This window comes from Salvia splendens, chromosome 18, assembly GCF_004379255.2.
Source record: "Salvia splendens isolate huo1 chromosome 18, SspV2, whole genome shotgun sequence".
In the NCBI taxonomy this organism is placed as follows: domain Eukaryota; kingdom Viridiplantae; phylum Streptophyta; class Magnoliopsida; order Lamiales; family Lamiaceae; genus Salvia; species Salvia splendens.
In genome coordinates, this window is record NC_056049.1 from 2893312 (window position 1) to 2909890 (window position 16579).

The 16579-nt window shown below is 37.3% G+C and overlaps 4 protein-coding genes and 1 non-coding gene across 7 annotated transcripts; 2 read left to right on the plus strand and 3 right to left on the minus strand.

Moving 5' to 3' along the window:
* Positions 1-4604, plus strand: LOC121777308 (protein TRANSPORT INHIBITOR RESPONSE 1-like). Of its 3 annotated transcripts, none has more exons than XM_042174515.1 (5): positions 1-144; positions 833-1422; positions 2546-3038; positions 3291-4070; positions 4145-4604. In XM_042174515.1, the coding sequence occupies exons 2-4, from the start codon at positions 899-901 to the stop codon at positions 4044-4046; spliced, it is 1773 nt and encodes a 590-aa protein (XP_042030449.1). In that variant the 5' UTR covers positions 1-144; positions 833-898; the 3' UTR covers positions 4047-4070; positions 4145-4604. The 3 variants fall into 3 exon arrangements, with proteins under 3 accessions (XP_042030449.1, XP_042030450.1, XP_042030451.1); XM_042174516.1 differs by lacking the exon at positions 1-144 and adding an exon at positions 152-569; XM_042174517.1 differs by lacking the exon at positions 1-144 and having other exon boundaries at positions 152-1422.
* Positions 4605-5587: 983 nt separating this feature from the next.
* Positions 5588-5660, minus strand: TRNAK-UUU. Its single transcript has one exon. It is a non-coding gene; the product is annotated as a tRNA-Lys (tRNA).
* A 32-nt stretch (positions 5661-5692) lies between these two features.
* LOC121777120 (cytochrome b-c1 complex subunit Rieske-4, mitochondrial-like) lies at positions 5693-8310 on the plus strand. Its single transcript, XM_042174259.1, has 2 exons — positions 5693-6004; positions 7444-8310. Exons 1-2 carry the CDS (start codon positions 5827-5829, stop codon positions 8082-8084), a joined length of 819 nt encoding a protein of 272 aa, XP_042030193.1. The 5' UTR covers positions 5693-5826; the 3' UTR covers positions 8085-8310.
* Positions 8311-8327: 17 nt separating this feature from the next.
* LOC121777121 (phosphatidylinositol transfer protein 3-like) lies at positions 8328-10534 on the minus strand. Its single transcript, XM_042174260.1, has 6 exons — positions 10128-10534; positions 9733-9991; positions 9059-9095; positions 8865-8970; positions 8673-8783; positions 8328-8604 (listed from the first exon to the last, which is right to left on the minus strand). The coding sequence occupies exons 1-6, from the start codon at positions 10281-10283 to the stop codon at positions 8488-8490; spliced, it is 786 nt and encodes a 261-aa protein (XP_042030194.1). The 5' UTR covers positions 10284-10534; the 3' UTR covers positions 8328-8487.
* Positions 10535-10981: 447 nt separating this feature from the next.
* On the minus strand, positions 10982-13371 carry LOC121777122 (phosphatidylinositol transfer protein 3-like). The gene is made up of 6 exons (XM_042174261.1): positions 13064-13371; positions 12214-12472; positions 11725-11761; positions 11532-11637; positions 11294-11404; positions 10982-11225 (listed from the first exon to the last, which is right to left on the minus strand). The coding sequence occupies exons 1-6, from the start codon at positions 13211-13213 to the stop codon at positions 11109-11111; spliced, it is 780 nt and encodes a 259-aa protein (XP_042030195.1). The 5' UTR covers positions 13214-13371; the 3' UTR covers positions 10982-11108.
* Positions 13372-16579: the final 3208 nt, after the last annotated feature.

Below are 16579 nucleotides of genomic sequence, written 5' to 3' on the forward strand. Positions count from 1 at the left end.
CTTTTTTAAGCCCTTTTTGTGCTGTCGTAGCTAGTAACAGTAATTATTTGTTTAATTTTTTTTATGTAATAAAATAATATGCAAGTGGGATATCTGAGCTTTTCTTTGGCTCTTGGGTTCATCCAAGCATTCAATCACAGAGAGGTAAAATCTCTACAGTTCTTTCTCCAGCTTTTCTATTTTTAGCTCCTTCACTTCATTGTCTGATCCAATCACTGTTGCACACATGTTGATGTTGCTATTTTGGATTCTGTTTGTGTTTTTTTAATTATCTGGAAAAAAATGCCTCTGGATCTAATGATTTTTTTGGATATTGCTTCACGGATCTCTGTGTTCAGCTGTGGGAATTGGGTAGTGGTTGTTTGTGAAGGGGAATGTTGTGATTGATTTCACATTTCTGTTGCTATTTTCTCTTTGTTTTTGTTTGAACTCTTTGGTGGAGTAGTTTGGATTTTCTAAAAAAAGGGTGTTGGGGAATACAGTTGAGAGGTACAATTGAAGCAACAAGTTTGAGTTTTTTGATGAGTAATTACTTCTTGATCTCAATTCAAGCTTTGATTTCTAAACTGGTATGTTGAACTGCTTTTAGTGGTTTCATTTAATACTTTATTTTCCTCTCCTTCCTTTTTGGGTTGAACAGAAAAAAGAAAGAATTTTTCTTTTTCAAGATTTCCTACTATTATGAATTTTAGTATCATAAATTCTTGGATTAGCTGCTCACCCATATGAATCTCCCAATCTTTCTTTATAATTCAAGATTGTTTACAGTTTGAAACACATATTAATATAATGTTTGCTGATTCCTCTCTCTCTGTTTGTCTCCTTGTTTAAGATGTGCGGCTTAGGCGGGGTGTGAGATCTTGCTAAGGCCTAATTGGATCCGTCCTCCGAAAGTGAAATGGATCCCGAACCAAAGAAAGGGGATGATTCGCCATCGAACTCTGGCAACTCTCATGGACCAGTTCATCCTCAATCACCATTCCCGGATGAAGTGTTGGAGAAAGTCCTGTCGTTCGTAGATTCGCATAAAGACAGGAGCTCAATCTCGCTTGTGCGCAAAGATTGGTATAACGCTGAGAGATGGACAAGATCAAAGCTTTTTATAGGAAATTGCTATGCTGTGTCACCAGAAATAGTGGCTAGGAGGTTCCGAAGAATTAAGAGTGTTACGCTTAAAGGGAAGCCGAGATTTTCGGATTTTAATTTGGTACCACTGGATTGGGGTGCTAATGTGTACCCTTGGTTGGTTATGTTTGCCAAAGTTTACCCTTTCTTGGAGGAGCTGAGGCTTAAGAGGATGACCATCACCGATGATGGCCTGGAGCTCTTGGCGAAGTCATTCCCTAGCTTCAAGGCCTTGTCTTTGTCAAGTTGTGATGGATTCACTGAAAATGGGCTCAAAGCAATTGCCAGTCATTGCAGGTGCTTACTTCCTCTATATTTTATAAAGTTAGTTCGTTTGTGTGTGTGTATATGTGTTGATTGCCGTCTATTTCGTTGTCCCTTGCACAAATCGTACATGAGTAGCTCCAGTTGTGGTTTTCTGGAAGCATCAAAGATTCCGAAAACTATATTGTATAATTTGTTTACATTCTGAGATGAGTCGCTTTTATTGAAGATAAACTACTCCGTATGATTTAACTAATTGTACTTGGATTTTTATTGTGTTTGTAGCGTCCTATTTAATTTCATTTATAAAGTAAACAACGTATATGGCTTCTCGATCAGGAATGAAGAAAATGGCTTGCTGTCTTTGTATGCTTCATTATGGATAAGTTGCATTTGCATATTAGCTGATTAAATGAAGAGGCTTTTTAAATGGGAAATTTATCCCGGAGTCTTTTTATGGCGATCATCTTGTTATGGTTTTTCCTTGTTACTTTGCATCTAACTGATGATGTGCCCTTGGTGTGACAGATTTTAAGCAAGTCTGCCTCTTCATGTTTAAGTGCAATTTATCTGTAGTGATAAATGAACTAGTATTTGTTTAGTGATACATTCATGGCCAAAATTGATTTACTTGGCTAAGTTGATGCAAAAGGACATGTAGTACTATCCAAATATATATTTTTTGGCATAATAGAGAAAGGCGCTGCCAAGATACTGACGAATAAGAATAAGCATAGATTGAGAATATTATTGTAAATGGAAGCCAATAAGATGTCACTGAAAAAGGATATGCTTGACTATGTTGCAAGCATGAGGTTAGTATACATAGATTGTTCTTGTAGACATTTTTCTGAGTTCAAACTACCAAAAAAGAAGATTTATATTAGTAGCTAAAAATGATATGGCTGTTGAACAGAAGACCCAATTCATGCTATCTTTGGGGAGGAATAAACTATATGACTCAAAGAGAAACCGATATCTAAGTTTGTGAGTTACTTTCAAAAGCCTGGCTTCTCGCAATGTATGTCCCCCTACTTGGGAACTGGAGGCCATAGATGATTTCATCTACAGCTTGATTTTATATGATTTATAAATGTGAAGCAGTCCTTGTTAAAATTTATGAAGGATATAATTTAATTTGTGCATCTGTTCCCAGGAACTTGACTGAGATCAACATACAGGACAGTATAACAGAGGATGTCGGTGGAGGTTGGTTGAGTTGCTTCCCGGAAAACTTTTCTTCGCTGGAAATACTAAACTTCTCTAGTCTTAATGGTGATGTAAACTTTGATGACCTGGAGAGACTTGTTAGCCGGTGCAAACTAATGAGAGTTCTGAAGGTCAACGAGAGCATTACCTTGGATGAATTGCAACGGCTGCTTGTGCACGCTCCTAGACTAACAGAGCTCGGCACTGGCTCCTTCCTGCAAGAACTCACGCCTCGCCAATATGAAGACATTGAAACTGCTTTTTGTAATTGTAGAAATCTCCAGGTTCTTTCGGGTTTGTGGGAAGCAACTTCCGTATATCTCCCTCTTCTTTATGGAGCTTGTGCCAGCCTGACTTTCTTGAACTTGAGGGTTGCGCCCCTCCAAAGTGGTGAATTTGCAAAGTTTCTTGCCCACTGCCCCAATTTACGATGCCTTTGGGTAAGACTTCGTTTTTCCTACTTTACGAAGATTCATTGTGGAGAAACTTTATCATAAAATCAACTAAACACACACTGCATGAGTCCTAATAATTTGAAAATTTGTTGTTGTTATTCTCATTCTTTCTGTAAAACGTTTTTTCGTTTGAATCGACATTGTTGCAGTTCCTTCCTTCTTCAAAATAGTATGGTTTAAATTTAATGACTAATCTCTTCAACTATAGTTATGTGTCTGATGTCTCTTTACTTGTAGGTGATTGATACAGTCGAAGACAAGGGGCTCGAGGCTGTTGGTTTGAGCTGTCCCTTGCTCGAGGAGCTACGGGTCTACCCTGCTGATCCAGATGACCGGGATCATCATGATGGGGTGACAGAATTGGGTTTCTTGGCAGTGTCTCGTGGATGCCCCAAACTCCACTATGTTCTCTACTTCTGTAGGAGAATGACTAATGCTGCTGTTGTGACCATAGTGCAGAACTGCCCCAATTTCACCCACTTCCGTCTATGCATTATGACCCTGGGCCAACCAGATTATCTCACGAACGAACCCATGGATGAGGCCTTTGGCGCTGTTGTCAAAACCTGCACGAAAATCAAGAGGCTTTCAGTTTCAGGCCTTCTAACTGACCGGACATTTGAGTACATTGGCAAGTACGCGAAGGATCTTGAGATGCTGGCGGTTGCCTTTGCTGGCAGCAGTGATTGGGGGATGCAGTGTATCATGGAAGGCTGTCCTAAGCTGAGGAAGCTTGAGATCAGAGATTGCCCCTTTGGAGATGCTGCCCTGCTGTCTGGACGAGAGAAGTATGAGATGATGCGATCGTTGTGGATGTCTGCGTGCAGTGTGACCATGAAAGGCTGCAGACTACTCGCGAGGGAGTCTCCTAGGCTCAACGTTGAGGTGATAAGAGAGGAAGGAGGCGACGAAAACCAAGCCATCAAAGTCTACGCCTATCGCTCTGTAGCAGGGCCAAGGAAGGATGCCCCGCCATTAGTTCTCACACTTTGACAGTTGAAGGGAAAAACATTCTTGGTCAGTCTTTATTCTCTCCCTTTGCTAAAGAAGTTTCTAGATCCTTCTCCAATAACTCACTGTCATGCTTGCAGAGCAACATTTCTCTATATGATTCGGGTCGAAAAGTTATGGAAGGTTTTCGAAGAAGATATAAATAACAGAGAGGAGGCAAGTTGTGAAGCTTCCATGGACACGAGGCCTCCAGTTATGAATTTGTAGGGTGGCATTTTCTTTTAGCAATTCTTGAAAGAATAGTAAAAATTCAGATGCAAGAGAAGATTTCTGCACCCTTTAGTTGATTTTTTCCTATGTTTCTTGTTGTATTGTCAATGGCTTGAGGCTGTTAGAATCGAACGATTAACGATGATGAGGTGGCGCTGCGCGTTTGTGGCGAGTCTCGGCTCTGTCTGAAAGATGATCATATCAGAAAGGTAGAGCAGACTGGAAGTTGAATGTAGTTTATTTATGGTGTTAGTTTTGTAACATCATTTTGTGTAAGTGCATACTAATCTTGGATTAAGGATGATAATGAGGTACATTTGTTTTAGGTAACACTTACTATTATGCTTACTTTTTATGAAAAATGCCAGTTTCAGACTTTTTTATTTTCATGTTAATTTAAGAAGAGTGAGGAAATGAAATTTGGAAGGGACCTCAACTTTTAGGGAGTGGCTATATTATTAGGCCAATAATTAGAGTGGTCCTCATTTTAGGTTAAACTTGTTTTGTACTCAAAAGGGGTTCAATTATTATAGAAAAATCTTAATTAGAATATTTAGAACTTTTCCTTTGTGTACCTAACATGGGACAGCCATCAAATAAAAGACATTGTATGTGTACTTCATTCCATCAAACCTAACTCTTATTTAATTGAAGAACTATTGTTATATTAATTCAACATACTTGAATATGTTATGCTTGGTTTTTGTAATGTGGTTGTGAGAGCTTGCATGTTCCTATGAACTTGAATTTTTTTTCGAAAAGGTTATTCAAGAATAAAGGTACACTATAATTGAACCTAAATTATTGCACACAAGAAATGAAAACACTATATTTATAGAATGGAAGTAGTTTTGCTATAACATTAGTGGTTTCATTGAAAGATCCAATAATTAAAAATAGTGACTTGGCAAAAGAATCGACCATGACCAACGGAGATGCTTGGGAAGCCAACGAAGATGTTTAGAACCAACAAGGCTCGCATGTTTGGTTTACATTCTTCTATATTCTTACGTTGACGAATTGATGGTGTACTAAAATGTTGAAATTAACTATTCATTAAAATATTTAGAAGAATGATAGCCACGACCAAATATTAACCAACAAAATAAGTACTATCATGTTTTTTAACTAAAGAGCACATTTGATTCTACTAACTAAGGTATGTTTCATCGTCGGAGATAGTATTAATTACGTTGACATGTGACAAACATAAACCTACCTGGCCCAATGGGCTTCGAGCTGAGGAGTAGACAAAACATAAAATGTTGGGCCCAATGGGCCTTGAGTGAGAATGAGGTAAAAATATTAATAATCGCCGTCTGTGGGAATCGAACCCACGACCACATGGTTAAAAGCCATGCGCTCTACCAGCTGAGCTAAGACGGCTACATTCATTTCTTCACCTTAATATTTTTTACTTCATGTGTATCATCGACCAACTCTCAGATTTATCCCTCTCCTCAACCCTAGGTGCAAGCTTCCCCCAAATTCATCACAATTTCGAATCGCTAATCTTCCTAACAAGTTGAAGGTTTTTCTCGATTAATCGGAGATGCTGAGAGTAGCAGGGAGGAGGCTGTCTTCTCTCTCGTGGCTGTCTGCTCAGCCTTCGTCCGCCGCGCTCGCCTCCAGGAATCCCTTCCCGCTCTCTGATTCATCCTCCAATGGCCGCACCGCTTCCGCTTCTTCACCCGCCGATTGCATCAACTCATTTCCCAGTCTTATCCGAGGTTCGTGAATTTCTCAATTTAGAATTGTTTCGCACTTTATAAATATTGTATTTTTCGCCCCCTTTTTAGCTTTTCGTCTTTTAGAGATCAGATTGTTGGCAATATTAGATAATTGGGACTTCTGGATTATAGGTTTCTGAAACGGCCCTGTTATGATAACCTTTTTTTAGTTGTATGATTGATTGAATTGCTCCCTATGTTTGATCTGTTTCAAGACATTCGATTTTAGATTGGGACTGTGTCTACTTATCTGGTATTCTCTATTTGTTGCAGTATATTAGTTCTGATTTCATATTTCGCTTGAGACACGTTATGTTGAATGTGCCGTCCATTTTAAATTACTGCGGTTCATTTTCATTGGAATGATCAATCTTTTTTAGGGTCTTTGTGCCACTAATGAGTGTTGGAATTAGCCAACTTTTCATGAAATTTCCTTCCAAAGAAATGTGATTCTGAGCCATTCCAAAGCGAAATGTATAATATAGTAGCTGTATGTCAAGCATGAGTTGCATACTTGCATGCATGGAGAATATACTTATTTAGTTAATTTGACTTACGAAGGCTCATATTGTGTGAGGAATGTATCATAGCAGCTTGGATGTAGTTTTGTGGCTTTTACTTCCTTGGTGTATGGTATTAAGTTTTTTTGACCCTTTCCTTTGGGATTCTGAAGATTGATATATGCAATCAGCTGTCACGTGGTCTTAGTTTATGAGTTGCTTATTTGGTCTTTTTCTTGTTGCCCTTCCCTTTACTGGCCTGGTTAAAGGGTTTCAGTATGAATAACGATTAACGACCCAGTCAGGTAACCTCCACTGAAGATACTAATGAATAGGTTATTTCTTTAGCACTAAGGAACTCCACGACGACTTAACTCTCAGGTTTCTATTAAATATAGCTTTGTGTAAAATTTTCATTATTATTCTGTTGGGATATTCTGTACACAGATGTCACTTTTGAACACTAATCAACATGCATTTTACTGAACTGAAACTTTGCTATGCCTTTGGGCTTGTCATGTATTCTGATTTAGCTTGAGAGAGGCTGGGCTCTTCATTCACTTCATTATTTTCGCTTCTACAAATTTGCCTATTAGCCTTATCTTTGTCTTTATGTTATTTGCATATCTCCTCTTTTGATTAGATATTGAATATCCGAGTTTACTTTATTTTCAAGTAATTCTTAGTCCATGGGAGCTTAGTTTTATGGAGTGCACGACCACAACTAAATGCACTAGCTGCACTGTCTTGTCAATATGACTCTGTTTTGGTTCCGTGGGCTGGTTAAATGCACATGTAGCTGGTCTCCTTATCTCATCGTTGTGTGTTGAGAGTTGTTTCCCTATGGTTTCTTTACTTTCTTTTAGCAAGTCCTCTTAAATGGATTTTGGGTTGCTACATATGCTAACAATATATCAACCTTTTGGTAAACTTTTGCAGGCTTTTCTTCTAATGCCATTGCTCCAGGACAGGATATCGGTCTGATGTCTGAACTGCCTACAGTGGCAGCTATTAAAAACCCTACCTCAAAGATTGTCTATGATGAGCACAACCATGAGAGATACCCACCAGGTGATCCTAGCAAGCGGGCGTTTGCCTATTTTGTTCTTACTGGAGGGAGGTTCGTGTATGCATCACTGGCCCGTCTCCTGGTACTCAAATTTGTTCTGAGCATGTCTGCCAGTAAAGATGTCCTTGCTCTTGCTTCTCTGGAAGTTGATCTATCCAGCATTGAACCCGGGACAACTGTTACTGTGAAGTGGAGAGGAAAGCCAGTTTTCATAAGGCGCCGTACTGAAGATGATGTCAATTTGGCCAACAGTGTTGACCTCGCCTCCCTTCGTGATCCACAGGAGGATGCTGTTAGGGTTAAGAATCCCGAATGGCTTGTTGTTATTGGGGTGTGCACCCATCTGGGTTGCATTCCTTTGCCAAATGCCGGTGACTATGGAGGTTGGTTCTGCCCGTGTCATGGCTCTCATTATGACATATCTGGTAGGATCCGTAAAGGACCTGCGCCATACAACCTAGAGGTTCCCACATATTCCTTCCTGGAGGAGAACAAGTTGATGATCGGATGAGAAGTAACCTTGTTTTTTTTTTCATTTCCTGCACCAAGAGCCAGAACCCGGAAGATTTTATAATCTTTTTATGCTCGTTTGTAAGTTGTAATTTCGTCTTTAAGGCTGCCCCGTCATGCTTCATTTGACTTGAACAGGGGCTCATGTTTTTTTTTAAATAATGCTGGCAACGATCTCTTCCTTCTACATGTAATCAGTTGGTTTCCAATATTATGATATTTAGAAACTCTGTTGATTCTTGTGTTATTTAACTCAAAAAATATTATTATATATATCCTGCCAATTTTGTATGTGAAATGCCACAGTAGAATATGGGAGACAATGAGTGATAACTGATATAGAATTACAAGCACTGTAACAAAGGAGTAAATCTTAAATGAACAGCCTCTCTAATCGATTCGTATCAGCAATCTTGAATGGGTACCAGCTTCAGCGGCCCTCCAACACAATCGGGAAGCTGGTTCTCATCGATATCTTCCAGTAGGGTCGCTCGCAGTTTTTTGTCCTCTACGAAAACAATCTGGAAAAGAATGAGTAAGTTAATGTGCGTCTTTGGAAGTGAAATGCTTGTGGAATTTGCAAAGAGACCTTTTTCTTTGTGTTCTTGTCAATAAAAGGGTAAACCATCTTCCAAGCAGTCATAAATATGTAGGGCGCATTGATGATCAACAACTTGCCCAGCCTCTCTGGGTAGCAATCCTGTCACAATTTCGAGCTTGTGAAGATCGTAGACATTCATTTTCTACTTGCATATGGTGAAAAGAGAGAGAGAATTCATACTTGCAGAATAGATAAAGCAGCAAGATAGCCTCTTATATCACTGTTAACATAACCCCATCCTTGTAGATCAGCAATGGAAGTGAACTTCTCATGTCCACTTGGCATTCTGAAATAACAGTATGTAACAGAATTACATGAACATAGGAGTACTATTTTTGGAAATAACCATGAAAATATAAAACCAACAAGATTACCTGGCACAAATTTTCTCAAGAGTGTAAATAACAAATCCTGCCAGAAATAAGGAAACAATAGATGAATCAAGACTGTGTTCTTCTTATGCAGAACATGACACAAGGTAATCCAAAAGAATATATACATAAAAGCATAATGATCCACCAAAATCCAAAACTAAGTTTACTGTCTCCAAAATTTGCTCGTTAAGCATTATTCTGGATGGTAGTTTCGTACGTCAACTTCAAACTAGCAGCCATTGTCGTCCCACATCCTCTCTCAAGCCTCTCCCATCCTTGGAGTTGGAGACCGTTTCATGTTTTTTACACGGTAAGTGCATCTCTCCATGAGGAAACACAGAGTAGAGGGAACAAAGTCCCTCACAATCAGTACCTTAGCAAAAATTTAAACTCCACAAAAATTTGAAGGGACTTTTATTGAAATGCCTCCAGCTCCAAAGATGGGAGAGCCGGAGAGTTGATGTGGAACGACAATGGCTACTCGTTTGAAGCTATGTACGGCCCTACATGCGAGAAGTATGTTTTACAAGCAAAAGTCGAATCAATCCTTCCACTCAATTCTGGATATCAGCAATCCTTCCACTCAATTCTGGATATCAGCAGATCATTAACACTATATGCAACATATTAGTAAAAAAGTAAGAAAACTACATTCAACGAAGACAATTGCTTACGCTTAAACTCTTCCACAGTAGTGGAAGCAGGCATATGCCGAGCAGCGAAAACAACGACAATCGGCCGTCCAGCCTTGTCATATCCTTGCATAAACAGCTTATTCTGGGCAATATCATTAGGAATTTCAGATGGAGATATGAATCCATTCGGAATAGCTTCCCTCCTCCATTTCAAATACTTGAGAAACATAGCCGACGCCTTGTCGACATCCAGATCACGAGCTCGAAGAAATCTACGGATCGTCAAGTCATCCACATCCTTCAAAACACCCCCAAACACACAACCTCAGCTAAAGTTAATTGAGAGATTCCAAATCACAAATTTCCACTACTCAAATCAACTCATTTTTTCCTTCAAAACTAATTGAATAATGGGAATTAATAGGAGAAGTGACCTTAGCAGAGGGATCTTGTTTGATGACGAGAGCTTTCATAGCTTGAATTTTATTTTGCTCCATTTCTTCTCTGTTCTCAGAGGTGAGCTCACCGTCTTTCGCATCTTCCGACGAGACGGTGAGAGACTGGAACTTCTGCCGGAGATAGGAAGTCATCTTCCCCTCTTCTCTCACCAATCAAGAGAGAGAAGATGGAGCCGAAAATATAAATAGAAACTCAACGATCTACATTTAATAATTAAGTTGTTGAGATAAGTAAACGTGCAATAATTAGGGAAAAATGTGGTGGTTGATGGAGGTTGTACAGTTGGATCGGCGTCCCCATTTCGATTCTCTGGTATTTTCTGGAATTATGACTAATTTCTTCTTTAATTTATTTTGCATATTCTCTTCTCTATTCGAAGAGGAAAAGCGATATGAAACCGAAGCTTTAGGCATGTAGTAATAGGCAATAACCGCAGACAGTGACAGGTATTTAACAGATACCCAAAGCTAACGACTTTTATGGTCTGGTGAAGGATAGGCAAATGATTTTTGTGGTAATAAATAAATGTAGCCCAATGATAATAAATATACAATTGTTTTTGTACATGTATTGTTATTGTCATATACTAATACGTTTTGCTGAAATTCCACACTTCTTGGAGGTAGTCGTGCACACAAGTCTTATTTTTTTCGACATGAGTTTTTAAGAAATACGAAGAAATATGAGTAAAAAAAGTTAATGGAATCTGAATTTTATCTTTATATACTTATAATGATATACGAGTGAAATAAGTTATTACTGTACGATCTTCTTAGCTTTTTTATTATAAATGTCGTTATGTCCGGTGCCTGGATTGCGTTTATGTTACTTTCTGCTGTAAAGTGTTTCTGAACTTGAGAATAGTGTATGAGAGGGCAGCAGTAATAGATATAGAATCACAAGCATTGTAACAAAGGATTACATGTGTAGTGAGCAGCCTCTCTACTTGATCTCTATCAGCATTCTTGAATGGGTACCAACTTCAGTGGCCCTCCGACGCACTCGGGAAGCTGGTTCTCATCGATATCTTCAAGTAGGGTAGCTCGAAGTTTGTTGTCCTCCACGAAAACAATCTGAAAAAAAGATGCTATAAGTTAATGTGTCTTTGGAAGTGAAATGCAAGTAGATTTTGCAACGAGACCTTTTTCTTCGTGTTTTTGTCAATAAATGGGTAAACCATCTTCCAAACAGTCACAAATATGTAGGGCGCATTGATGATCAACAGCTTGCCTAGCCTCTCAGGGTAGCAATCCTGACACAAATTCAAGCTTATGAAGATCATATGCATTCATTCTCTACTACCATATGCTGGCGTCACTGCTAGTTTTTAACATAAAAACAAGATATCCATTGAGGGAGGGAGGGAGGGAGAATCATACTTGGAGAATAGATAATGCAGCAAGATATCCTCTTATGTCACTGTTAACATAACCCCATCCTTGTAGATCAGCAATGGAAGTGAACTTCTCGTGTCCGCTAGGCATTCTGAAGTAATGGAACCAAACATGAATATACTCTTTTAGGAAATAGGACGAGACCAGAGACATAGGTGTGCTTAAGATGAACAATTACCTGGCACAAATTTTCTCAAGACCATAAATATTAAATCCTGCCAGAAATAAGGAACAATGGTTAACGCGAGACTGTGCCTCATGCTGAACATGACACATAAGGTAATCCAGGAACTACATATACATATAGCAAACTGATCCACCAAAATCCAAAATTGAGGTGGAAGGACTGATCCAACTTCATGGTTTCCAATTTTTTTTTGTAAAACATCATTCTCGCTGATAGGATCGTACATCAACTTCAAAGTAGAAGTCATTGTCCTTCTACATCCTCTCTCCTATCCTTGGAGTTGGAGGCATTTCGATAAAGACGATTTCATGATTTTTACAGAGCCATTCTCCACGTGGAAAGACCGTAGTAGGAACAAAGTCCCTCATGAATAGTTGATCATTACGCTATAGTAAGAGACCATTTTAGTAAAAAGGAAGAAAACTATATTCAGAAAGCCAACTAAGAGAAGTATTTCCGATTACTGGTGTGATTGCTTACGCTTAAACTCTTCCATAGTAGTGGATGCAGGCTTATGCCTGGCAGGAAAAATGACGACAATCGGGCGTCCAGCCCTATCATATCCTTGCATAAACAACTTATTCTGAGCCAGATCATTCAAAATTTCCGATGGAGATATGAAACCATTTGGAATAGCCTCTCTCCTCCATTTCAAATACTTGAGAAACATAGCTGATGCCTTGTCAACATCAAGATCACGAGCTCGAAGAAATCTACGGATCATCAAGTCATCCACATCCTTCAAAACCCCCAAAACATAATCCCAACTAGAGTTAATTGGGGGGACAATAAAGGGCTACTTGATCTCATGAATACTACTTCTGTTGACATTTTAACCATCATCATGGCCTAATCAGAGCTCAAATTCAGCAAAAAAAGCTAGGGATACACACACATTCAACTCGATGAGCCTGGATTCAATATCAGTCAACATTTAGCTTACATACTTCCATTTTAAGGATATCTCAACAGAAAACAAAGAAGTCTAAACTAGCCAAGTATCAAGCAGTAATGCACTTACAAAGGCTTCATATATCTAACTCATTGCTGTATTGAACCTTTGTTGCACTACTCTACAGCTCTAATAAACTTCATCAGCAAAGCGAGTTCTGATCTTCATTGATTGCAATCAAATCCTTACGTTTACTGATCACTTTGAGTCTTTTAACATCCAATCTTAAACAGAACAATGATGTTGATTTCACCGGTTTAAGGATTCCAATACTCAAATAAACGAGTAATTTGTTTCTTCAAATTATTACTGGTCATGAACCCTAACATTCAAAATTAATTCGATTACCACAAAACAGATCAGAGTGATTGAATTGACCTTAGCTGAGGGATCTTGTTTGAGGACGAGAGCTTTCATAGTTTGAATTCGTGTCCGCTCCATTTCTTCTCTATTCACACCTTCTTTTGCATCTTCCGACCTCGACGAGACTGCAAGAGACTGAAACTTGTGCCGCAGATACGAAGTCATCCCCTCGTTTTCTCTCACTACAAGCAATCAAACAGATGAAAGATGCAGTAGTTGATACAATTGGATTGCCTTCTTTTCAATCCTCTCATCATTTTCTCCAAACTCCATCTTCCAATTGTGATTGTGAATACTGTAATTGACAGTTAGAAGAATATGAACCCTTTAATATTTCTTCTTAATTAATTTATTTATTTCGCATAGATTTTTTCCTATATAGTTTACGATTAGATAAGATAGGAAAATGATTTTTGTGGTAATGATATGTTTGGCGCCAATATTTAAATAAAATAATATAATGGGCCCAACTAAATATGAGCTTGAATATTTGGGCCCCACGAAGCGAGCTATAAATGTGGGCGATCCACTGTTAATGTTAACGTTATTAAACAGAATTTATATGCACTATTTTGAAGACTATATTCTATAGAGTATAGGTCACATGACACAATTAATAATAGTAATAGAAAATAATTATAATACATTAATTAATTCCACAAATCAAAAATTCAATTTTTATCTTTTTTCCTACTTTAGTTACATCGCTAGAATAAATAAAATTATGAATTATCCCTGTCGGGGAGATAATTGAATCTTTAAACAACTAAAGTCTAAAAGCAGCCTAGCAACTAAGAAATCAACAACTTGAGAATATGAAATGTGGGAAATTAAAATCATTTTATTTTATTCATGCATGCAACCTTGCTCAAAGATTTGCGATTGATTATGATATATATACTGAAGAATTAAAACAATGCAGTAATGATTAAGGAATTCATACCGTTTGTCTTTCCCTTTTTCAGCACGTTTTCCATATGATTGATCATGTGTATTTACAGTCTGTAATTATCATCTAGTTCGTCACTTTGATTTCCAGAATCTGAACATATCGCATTCGAAGATTCACGAGATTCGATTGGGTCCAAATCCAGCCCCAATTTGGATTGGCTCTGTAACAAAATTTGCCACGCATCATTGTTCTTGTTAATGTTGTTTCCCATGTATAATTTTGTCTATACAAATGAATATGAAAAGAGATCTTATCATTTTGCTATGTCACGTCGGATCAATCTATCCTTAGTATTGAGTTTACCTTGCAATATACTATGTCGGATCCATCTATCCTTATCATTTTGCTATGTCATGTCGGATCAATCTATCCTTAGTATTGAGTTTACCTTGCAATATACTATGGATAAAACATGCAATTATAACATGGTGGCACAAGAACGATCTCCAAGTGAGGTGCACTCGGATCGCTCTTGGGCCCCTATCCTTCAAATTCCGACAAGTCTTGCAAAACACAGTTAGAAGCATAGAAAACCGAAGATTAATGAAATGGCTGCATGTACTCTCTCTTCACTCGTGTTTCTCCTCAACTCAGCTTTGATTCACAACAAGTAAAGGTTCCCAAAAAGTTCATCTTCTCGAATAAAAAACTTTTTATCCACTTAAAAAACTTATCACTTGATTAGAAACACCTAACAAAGAGGTTATCAAAGAGTTTTTTTTCCTTCCACCAGTTATATCAGAATTGCGTTTAGTCATCGATTCTTACTTTTAAGTGAATACCTTTTCTAACTACCTCTTTAATTTTCATTCCACTGTTTCTAAAATCAATAATACTCGATTAAGTTCCAAATACTCCATTAAGTTTTCTCATTCTCCTTACAAAGGATGCTATAGTAATTACACATGTGAATGGAATGTCATCACTACAAATTGCACTAGTGTGACTGAGATGATTTTAGTTTCTAATTTACAATTTAGTTTATTCTCTTATTTAATTTAATTTTAAAAAAAATAAAATTTTAGATCAAGTTTTTATTTATTTTTCATATATCACACTTATGACTGGCAATTTTTGACCCAACACATTAATCTGACACGAATCCGCACGAAAATAATGGATTTGGATCAAGACTTATTAGGTTCGTTTCCTTATTGGGTTGACCCATTAAAAACTCAAAAATTTCTGGTTGGGTTCAGGTTGGATTCGGGTTGAATACGAATTACCTATTAAGAAATATACATTGTAGTATAGCTCCGCAAATCAATATACTAAGTACATGGTGCGTTATGATGACACCATAGTTAAAATGACAACTTACAATCTTAGCAAGCAATCTGCAATACAAAGACAAACAACTTGCTACATGGTTCCAAGCAATCTGTGATATGAAATCAAAGCACTATGGTGACATCATAGTTAAAATGATAATCTATGCAAGCAATCTGCGATACAAAGACAATCAACTCGATATATTGCTTCAAACAATCTACGATACAAAATTATAGATAATCAAGCAATCCATAATTCATATACAAGCAAGTCTGCCACGTGGCAGACTAAAATTAAATTTGCTCCTAAATCTAAGGATCTTCATTGGTGGTAGGTTGTTATTTTAGTACTCCTACTAAGTACTAACTACTCCTATTGATTTGTTGTATACAATGGTAATATCGTGTTATATTAATTATTACTACGTAATGTTATGCTACCATATAATATATTATTGTTACGTTTAAAACATTATTATGTTTAAATCATTACTTATTCAAATGAATACCAGACCCATCAAAATTTTCCCATTAAATTCAAGATCAATTAAATTCCCCAATCAAAATGAAGAGCAACTGAAATCTACAATTATTCAATTAAATCTAAAATTGGTTGAGATCACCAATCACAATTGAATCTAAGACCAATCAAATTTAAAATTAAACTAATACTAATATATACTCCCTACTACTATATCTAAGGAGAAGTATTTATCAACATATATAACACTGCAATATATATTAATTAGTATATATACAATCTTACTAGGGTGTGTTAGGGTGATACACTTTTAAAGTGACAAAGTGACAACAAGTAACATGCAATCTGCAATACATATGCAAGCAATATGTGATACATAGACAACCAATTCGACACATGGTTCCAAGCAATATGAGATACGAAATCAGAGCACTATCGTGACATCATAGTTAAAATGACAACCTAGACAATCTGCAATATATAGGCAAACACATATGATTTCAAGCAATATGTGATACGAATAAAAGATAATCAAACAATCTACGATACATAAGCAAGCAAGCTTACCACGTGGCAAGTTAAGATTGAATCTGCTCCTAAATTTAAGAGAGTCCTCGTTAGTGGTAAATTATTTAAAAGTGGTTGTCATTTTAATATAATCATACACCAATATATTAAATGTAAATTATCATTAATTAATTTTCATGTTAAGCTGTGAACTCTATGTCATTATGTTTATAGTATTAAATTATTGTGTTTCCTTAGTATATACTAAATATTGTCGGAAATAAAGGATATGGGTGTAGTAGAATCGCCATGAAAATTGA